The sequence below is a fragment of the Bubalus kerabau genome, chromosome 5, assembly GCF_029407905.1.
Source record: "Bubalus kerabau isolate K-KA32 ecotype Philippines breed swamp buffalo chromosome 5, PCC_UOA_SB_1v2, whole genome shotgun sequence".
In the NCBI taxonomy this organism is placed as follows: Eukaryota; Metazoa; Chordata; class Mammalia; order Artiodactyla; family Bovidae; genus Bubalus; species Bubalus kerabau.
The window spans coordinates 65,215,828-65,225,084 of record NC_073628.1 but is presented as its reverse complement, the minus strand read 5'-3'; the positions used below and the strand labels follow the sequence as shown (position 1 = coordinate 65,225,084).

General features: G+C 38.1%; 1 protein-coding gene across 1 annotated transcript; it reads right to left on the bottom strand.

The window, feature by feature from the left end:
• Positions 1–408: 408 nt before the first annotated feature.
• LOC129654242 (beta-galactoside alpha-2,6-sialyltransferase 1-like) lies at positions 409–8,998 on the bottom strand. Its single transcript, XM_055583757.1, has 3 exons — positions 8,890–8,998; positions 6,654–6,748; positions 409–801 (listed from the first exon to the last, which is right to left on the bottom strand). Exons 1-3 carry the CDS (start codon positions 8,996–8,998, stop codon positions 409–411), a joined length of 597 nt encoding a protein of 198 aa, XP_055439732.1.
• Positions 8,999–9,257: the final 259 nt, after the last annotated feature.

The window sequence follows — 9,257 nt, the reverse complement described above, 5'->3', positions numbered from 1 at the left end:
AATTGCCTTCTTTGAGAGGATAGAGACTGTACCTTTTTTTCCTGTTTCTCTGGTTTGCAATAACAACATCATTCTGGTGGGGAAAGCAGACCAGCTTTGGCAGCCCTGGTGGGAAAAGTGGATCTTGCATTTACCTAGGTTGGGGGTGGGAGGACCCTCTCTGGAGGGAATGCTAAACGGGGTATACATGAGTGAGACAGGAGGCTCTGGGTTCACACACCCCCGTGACAACAGGGCAGGCTGGGCTGGGGGCCCTGCCCTTGCGTTTCTGAAGCCCCAGGGCTCTTGCTGCCTGAAGTGTGGGCTGTGATTATTCAGGAACACAGTCTTCCTTCTCAGGCCCGGAATGGCCAGAAGACTGGCTGTAAAATGCCAGTGGGGAAGGGTGAGGGGGCCTGGCTGGGGAGCTTATGCTCCACAGCGAATTGTCCAGAAGCCAGGCAGCGTGGCTTTTCCAAGCAGGTAGATGTCCTCATCTGTGCCAAGGTTGAGGTGCTTCACCAATGTCTTCTCAAAGAGGAATGGGTGGTAGGCGCCCATTGTGCAGGCACTGTGGAAATACCTCTGATAGTAGTAGCCCACGTCAGTCTTGCGCTTGGATGGGAGGAACTCGGAAATATCCACCTGGTCACACAGTGACATCATAATGGCAATGCCAAGCATCCCAGAGGATGGGGGGTTTGGCTGGATCAGCTCTGAGGAGATTTCTTGAATGATGTCCCACAGCTCCCAAGGCATCTGGGGCTTGAGGATGTAAAAGGGCTGATTAGGATGCAGCTTACCATAGCTCTTGAAGTTAACCTCAGATTACCCCAACTTTATTTGAATAGTACCTTTTTCAACTCAGTTAGTATACCTTCAACAAATTATGCATTATATACAAAAGACAGGGGCTTCCCTGATGGCTCAGTGTAGGAACCTCAAGAGATGCAGGTTTGATCCCTGGTTTGGGTCGGTGAGATCCCGGGAGGAGGAAATGGTAACCCACTGTAGCATTCTTGCCAGGAAATCCCAAGGATAGAGGAGCCTGGCAGACTAATGTCCATGGGGGGTGGTCACAAAAAGTCGGATATGACAGAAGTGACTGATCAGGCATGCATGCGTACAAAAGACAAGAAAAGTATACTTTTTTGGAACATGAATCTCAGGCTTGCCTATATAATTTGATTTTTCAGAAGAAAATGATTATGGAAGATGACATTGAAAAACACAGAAGAAAAGAAAAAACTGAGAAATATTAAAACATACAGGGAGATAAGAAGGGGGTAAAACATACAGGGAAGAAGACAGAAGAGAAATAAAAGATAAGGAAAGTCAGGAATTAGATAAAGAAAATACAAAAATGAAAGAATTGGTCTGCAGTTAACTGTACTGCATCACTCTAGTAAATTAAATTTTTAAAAAAGAATGAATATAATGATTCCTGGATTTTTTTAACGTTTTAACCAAAAATGAAAGATGTTTCTCAAATGTGGAGACATACTTTCTAAAGTTTCCCTGTTGAATTTTATGTTGGGTATATTTTATATAATAGACTGGGTCCATGTAATCACAGTGTATGAAGGTCTTTTCCAAATTACATGCAGTGGTTACCTGCCACAGAATGAAGGTGCACTATACGACTCAAGGTAAAGCCTACATTTTTATATCAAAGCGCAAGTGTTGCTCAAGTTTTCTATCTTTGGGACTGATTTTATATATGGTCAAAGTTCCTTGAGCTTAACTGCTAACGATGAACATAAAATGTTGTTCATTTAAATCAGAGGCTACACACACACACATACACACACATTTTCTCACTTATGCTTAATTTCTTCTATATAATTTTAAGTTTTCTTTTAAAAATAATATGAGTCTACATTTACAGATATCCCCTGCAGTGGCATAATATGAATCTGTGTGATAGCTTATGATGAATGGTGCTGCTGGATTCTTGCTCTTCAAAGGAGAATATTTAACTCCAGGCCCAAAGACAGGTCTCAGTCACTCAGGGCTTTGTGTGCAAAATTTTAAAGCAACAGGACAGAGAAAGCTTCTGACATGGACATCAGTTCAGTTCAGTCACTCAGTCATGTCCGACTCTTTGAGACCCCATGAATCGCAGCACGCCAGCCTCCCTGTCTATCACCAACTCCTGGAGTTCACTGAGACTCACGTCCATCGGGTCAGTGATGCCATCCAGCCATCTCATCCTCTGTCGTCCCCCTCTCCTCCTGCTCCCAATCCCTCCAAGCATCAGTCTTTTCCAATGAGTCAACTCTTCGCATGAGCTGGCCAAAGTACTGGAGTTTCAGCTTTAGCATCATTCCTTCCAAAGAAATCCCAGGGCTGATCTCATTTAGAATGGACTGGTTGGATCTCCTTGCAGGCCAAGGGACTCTCAAGAGTCTTCTCCAACACCACAGTTCAAAAGCATCAATTCTTCAGCACTCAGCTTTCTTCACAGCTCAAATCTCACATCTATACATGACCACAGGAAAAACCATAGCCTTGACTAGACGAACCTTTGTTGGCAAAGTAATGTCTCTGCTTTTCAACATGCTATCTAGGTTGGTCATAACTTTCCTTCCAAAGAGTAAGTGTCTTTTAATTTCATGGCTGCAGTCACCATTGGCAGTGATTTTGGAGCCCCCCAAAATAAAGTCTGACACTGTTTCCACTGTTTCCCCATCTATTTCCCATGAAGTGTTGGGACAAGATGCCATGATCTTCGTTTTCTCAATGTTGAGCTTTAAGCCAACTTTTTCACTCTCCACTTTCACTTTCATCAAGAGGCTTTTGAGTTCCTCTTCACTTTCTGCCATAAGGGTGGTGTCATCTGCATATCTGAGGTTATTGATATTTCTCCTGGCAATCTTGATTCCAGTTTGTGTTTCTTCCAGTCCAGCGTTTCTCAGGATGTACTCTGCATATAAGTTAAATAAACAGGGTGACAATATACAGCCTTGACGAACTCCTTTTCCTATTTGGAACCAGTCTGTTATTCCATGTCCAGTTCTAATTGTTGCTTCCTGACCTGCATACAAATGTCTCAAGAGGCAGATCAGGTGGTCTGGTATTCCCCTCTCTTTCAGAATTTTCCACAGTTTATTGTTATCCACACAGTCAAAGGCTTTGGCATAGTCAATAAAGCAGGAATAGATGTTTTTCTGGAACTCTCTTGCTTTTTCGATGATCCAGCGGATGTTGGCAATTTGATCTCTGGTTCCTCTGCCTTTTCTAAAACCAGCTTGAACATCAAGAAGTTCACAGTTCACATATTGCTGAAGCCTGGCTTGGAGAATTTTGAGCATTACTTTACTAGCGTGTGAGATGAGTGCAATTGTGTGGTAGTCTGAACATTCTTTGGCATTGCCTTTCTTTGAGATTGGAATGAAAAGTGACCTTTTCCAGTCCTGTGGCCACTGCTGAGTTTTCCAGATTCACTGGCATATTGAATGCAGCACTTTCACAGCATCATCTTTCAGGATTTGAAATAGCTCAACTGGAATTCCATCACCTCCACTAGCTTTGTTCGTAGTGATGCTTTCTAAGGCCCACTTGACTTCACATTCCAGAATGTCTGGCTCTAGGTCAGTGATCACACCATCGTGATTATCTGGGTTGTGAAGATCTTTTTAGTACAGTTCTTCTGTGTATTCTTGCCATCTCTTCTTAATATCTTCTGCTTCTGTTAGGTCCATACCATTTCTGTCCTTTATCAAGCTCATCTTTGCATGAAATGTTCCTTTGGTATCTCTGATTTTCTTGAAGAGATCCCTAGTCTTCCCCATTGTGTTGTTTTCCTCTATTTCTTTGCATTGATCGCTGAAGAAGGCTTTCTTATGTCTTCTTGCTATTCTTTGGAACTCTGCATTCAGATGTTTATATCTTTCCTTTTCTCCTTTGCTTTTTGCTTCTCTTCTTGTCACAGCTATTTGTAAGGCCTCCCCAGACAGCCATTTTGCTTTTTTGCATTTCTTTTCCATGGGGATGGTCTTGATCCTTGTCTCCTGTACAATGTCACGAACCTCATTCCATAGTTCATCAGGCACTCTATCTATCAGATGTAGGCCCTTAAATCTATTTCTCACTTCCACTGTATAAGATAAGGGATTTGATTTAGGTCATACCTGAATGGTCTAGTGGTTTTGCCTACTTTCTTCAATTTAAATCTGAATTTGGCAATAAGGAGTTCATGGTCTGAGCCACAGTGAGCTCTGGTCTTGTTTTTGCTGACTGTATAGAGCTTCTCCATCTTTGGCTGCAAAGAATATAATCAGTCTGATTTCTGTGTTGACCATCTGGTGATGTCCATGCTTAGAGTCTTCTCTTGTGTTGTTGGAAGAGGGTGTTTGTTATGTCCAGTGCATTTTCTTGGCAAAACTCTATTAGTCTTTGCTCTGCTTCATTCTGTATTCCAAGGCCAAATTCAAATTTGCCTGTTACTCCAGGTGTTTCTTGACTTCCTACTTTTGCATTCCAGTCCCCTATAATGAAAAGGACATCTTTTTTGGGTGTTAGTTCTGAAAGGTCTTGTAGGTCTTCATAGAACTGTTCAACTTCAGCTTCTTCAGTATTACTGGTTGGGGCATAGACTTGGATTACTGTGATATTGAATGGTTTGCCTTGGAAACGAACAGAGATCATTCTGTCGTTTTTGAGATTGCATCCAAGTACTGCATTTTGGACTCTAATAAATGGAAATCCACAGCTGCATGGAGTCTTCAATCTTTTTTGCTTTTACTTCTCAGAGGGAAGATGACCAGCCATAAAGTCCCGTGGAGAGGTTATGTGCTTCTGCTCTGATGAGTCATCATCTCCCAGAGAGAAGACCTGTGATTCTCAGTGTTTCAGGGTTCCTGGCTGTCTGGTTATGAGAGTAGGAATTGGGGTGTGTCTCTCCTCCCACTCTGTGCTACATTCAATCTTTCTGATGAAGACTTTGTTTTCGATATTCTCCATGACACCTTCCAGCTCTTACATTTTATAATTCTGAGGTTTCTGAATAGAGAATGAGCATACAAAAACATTGTCCATAAAAATCAATTGAATTTAAGCATAATTAAACATTTCTATCATTTTCCTCAACTACCAGTTACCAATTAGACTAGAATTTAAGATTCAGTTTTTAGATTTGCCATTGAGAGGCATCTTCAAAGAACTAATTTTGAAGATAAGGCATCTTGCTTTATAGAACTTCCTCCATTCTAGTTTCAGAAGACCCATCATGACCCAGGGACTAGAGTGAAACTTATCAGCTGCCCCTGATTTAAAAGTTCTGGGGAAAATAGAATATTTAATGTTCAAAAAATATTGTCATATTTGACCAAATATGGTCATATGTTTTTGTTTAAAGGATTTTTGTTTTCTTTTCTGGATCTTTGAATGTTTCTCTCAATACTCTATAAATAAAATGAAAATGACAGAGTTTTTTTTTCTCTATCCCCTGAGGCAATTCATGTATTACCAGTTAAAAATATTTTAATTAAATAAAAAAGAAAAATTTTTTTTTCCCCACAGACATTTTTGTGAAAGTTGTCACTGAAAAAAAGTAGCTTGCATTTCCAAAACTTTCTGAACCACCTTCTCCTAACTAGTGCATTGTCCAACGATGACAGAAGGAGACTAGTTTTTAAAGCTTAAACACTTTACACTTAATTTTTTTCCAATTTTGTTGAAAACTAAGAAGAGGAAAAAACTCTTGTATAATGCACTGCTGTGAAAGAAAAACTCTTAATTTTAGCCTTTTGGACATTTTAATTTGTACCCATCTTATTCACAACTATTATAACCTCACAGCTTTCATAACCTTATCTAATGAGAGATTTTCTGATTGACTCCATTACCTTGTCTGAGCATGTCATATAATTTATCAGTTCATTTGAAGTGTCTTTTACTAAGACTCTACTGCAAAAATGTCATGGTAATATAAACAAACATTCGTGCATATGATGACTCAAATACAGTCCTGGGATGGTGTATCCTGTTCTTTTTAGCTCATCTAAAATAAAACCCCAACCTAACAGATGGCTAATAACAGAATCCTTAATTGTTCTGCAGAGAGACATGAAATAAAAGATGTTACTTTGATCTGTCAGAACGTCTGTTTCTGATCACAGCTTTAAAGATAACCTTAGGCTCTTTTTCAAATTATAGTATAAAACTTCCATTTGTAAGAGACTTTCATTTAGCACATTGCTACTATTTTATTAATTGCGGCCTCTAATAGCCTTGAATAAAGCTAGAGTCCAATTGTTTTATTTGACTTATTTTTCCATATTGCTTCCTTCCAGAGTCTGATTTCATACATAATGCATATTTTTCCTTGAACGGTGCATTTTCTTTGTTTCCATATTTACCCACATATCATTCTTCAAGATTTCTTTTTCTTTTAATCCATTTCTCCATTATGCTTTGTATATACTGTTAACATTGAAATACACTGTTCAGTCTTGACCCACTTTCAAAATTCTTAGAGAATCCTATTAAGTCATCAATATCCTCTGTCTTCCGCCTAAATGTGATCTTTCAGACTCTGTATGTTTAACTAACCTTTGGTGGATTTTTAAGGCACAGTTCAGGGAGATACCTGAGGCAAACCTGAATTTGAACCAGCGAGGATGATGTCTGACCTGGGAAGCTATCACTGTAGGTTACCCTGGAGTGATTACCAGTGCTGTGATGTTGGACAGGGTTAGGATGAGGTCTGTAGCAGAACACTTGAAATCTTCACCCTGATTAGGTGTATCACCATTGGGATGTATGGCTACAAAGTTTCATTTATTTAGTTTAGCTTATGAATACATTTAAACTACTTCAATGTCCTCCTAAATATTGAATTGAATGGAAATTTCTGATGAGTTATAGATATAGATATACACACACATAGTTTTTAAATGCAAGTGGAGAGGAAGGAGGAATTTATTATATATAATATTGATATATATGTAAATTTATTAATCTACAATTTATATATATAATATAAACCAATGATATCATCTGTTTGTACTTGCTTCACCTTTACTATGATAATAGAGGTGCTTAGGTGATTAACTTTACCCTTTCTAATCATTTTTGCTTTTTCTTCCCTGTATTCCTTATTTTAGATTTTCAATATTAGTTAAGTGGTATTGACTTAGTAAACTATTTTTGCTTTGATTATTTCTGGTGGTAAAATTAAGTAAAAAGGTAAGTAGAGCTTAGAATTAAGTGAAGAGAATAGCAATAAACAAAGCTTCATCGATTTAATAGAAACATAATACACTCACATATTTCTATTTTTTTGAATGTCCCAGAACGATAGGTCTTTTTTCCATTTTCATTGATAGCACCTATGTTTTCTGAGGTAGGACACCTCCATGACTCATTGTGTTTTAACCTCCTCTTTCTCCTCATTCATTCCTTATTCTGTAACTGTCTCTTGGCTACTTTTTAAAGAAGAGTCATAGGAAGAATTTACAGTTATTATAATGCTCCATGATGTGCGTTTACTTTCTCACAAGTGTAGTAAGTAGAAATTATTGTCAATATTTTGTTGCTAAACTGATGTACACATCATAACTCAGGAGCAAACACCTTTTAATACTCCACAAGCAGCTACCTGAAGATCAGGTAGGTAGCTAGGATTAGGGAGTTGAAGTTAGTAAATGACTCAACTTTAAAATCTTTTTGGCAAGAACACTCCTACTGTGAGATAAATGAAATGAGTGCTGTTAAACATCTGTTGTATCCATCACAAAATAAAAACCATAAGGTGCTCTTAAATATTTCTTTTAATTATTTACAATTATCCTAATTGTATGATCATAAGAACCTGTTAAAAAAATTTGTTGTCCAGTATCAGTTTTCTTTTAATGATGGCATGTTTTTTATCATTAGTATTCTAATACTTGTATAATATTTTCAATTTTATATCTTATTCTGAATTTATATTTATGTCATGTGAACCTGGTTAATGAATCTTTTCTGGTTATGTTAACAAGTAAGTTTTCTCATATTAAAAGTTTTGGAACTGACATGGTAACATGGCAGATTTACCAAGGTCTTGAGAGCTAGTGTGAAAGATCACATGGCTATTTATTACACGTGTAGCCATCCCAACACAGGCATATGGGATCATGCACAAGGCTTTACAATCTTTAGAGAAATTTAAAATGAAGCCAAATAATAGTATTATGCTGTGATTTCTGTGATTTTTGCTCTTACTTGCTCTTTGTCAGTTCTAAGATTGGAAATGCAAAATCTCACAAAGTGCTACACCCCACATAATTTGTAAGTTCCCACTGGGTACAAGCACATCCTATCAGCTAGCATATTTTGCCTGTGTTTTTCCTTCTGTGTCTTTAACTCTAGCCCAGAACCACTTTGGGGACACTTGACATTGAGAATCATTTATTTGAGCAATCCTGTGAATGTCTTGAACTCACTGATGTAATTTTAACTCTGTTTCCACCTTTTTCTGTCTACTCTTTCAGTTTAGAGCCCGTGATTTGTGAAGATCATTACTACTTATTACTACTACCTATTATACCTTTGCAATAATGCTCAAATATCTTTCCATTTTGCACTCATGTTGCTGAATATTGTTGGAAAAAATACCCACGCATGCCTGTGTTGATGTCACTATACATGTATAATCATCAATTTTAAAATAAGACTATAAACTCACACTTTATAAAATCACTTTCCTACCAAATCATATCCTTTCATAACCTTTCAAACTTCTTACTCCATATGTTTCTTTAATTTCAATGGTTGCCCTTTCCTTCTTGGGTGAAGGGGAATCTCATGTGTAAAGTCTCTCACCTTGCCATCACCATGTCTTTCTATCTGTCAGCCCATCTTCCCCTATAATCTTAAAGAAGAGACTCATTATCAAAGGTCAGTGTATCTGCACTTGATTCTCACCAAATCCCTTTTTCCTTATCAGGATTTTTCTCCTGCAATTATCTCCATTCTTCCGTGTGTCATCTGTTACTCCGTTCCAGATGAATGGTTGTCCTCGCCATCCATACATGCTCCAGTAAGCACCGATATAAAATTTATTATCTTAACTACATACTCTTTCTTCATATATTCCCCACTTTTTATGGAAGCATTTTTGTATTCATCTCACTTCTTCAAATTCTGTTACATCCTCTCTCCATCTGGCTTTGTCAGCTTTCCTGATCTTCCACTGAAAGGATCAACAAAAACCCCATTGTTGCCAATATCAACAAATTACCACAAAGATAGTGGTTGAAATAACATAAATTCGTTCTCTTACAGCTCTGGAG

Excerpts from the sequence above, each read along its gene's own strand:
- LOC129654242 (XM_055583757.1), bottom strand. The coding sequence starts at position 8,998 with ATGTATGGATGGCGAGGACAACCATTCATCTGGAACGGAGTAACAGAT. Across the intron at positions 6,749-8,889 it reads GATAAGGAAAAAGGGATTTG|CCATACATCCCAATGGTGAT; the intron begins GTGAGAATCAAG and ends GAAACTTTGTAG. Across the intron at positions 802-6,653 it reads TGTCCAACATCACAGCACTG|GTTAACTTCAAGAGCTATGG; the intron begins GTAATCACTCCA and ends GGGTAATCTGAG.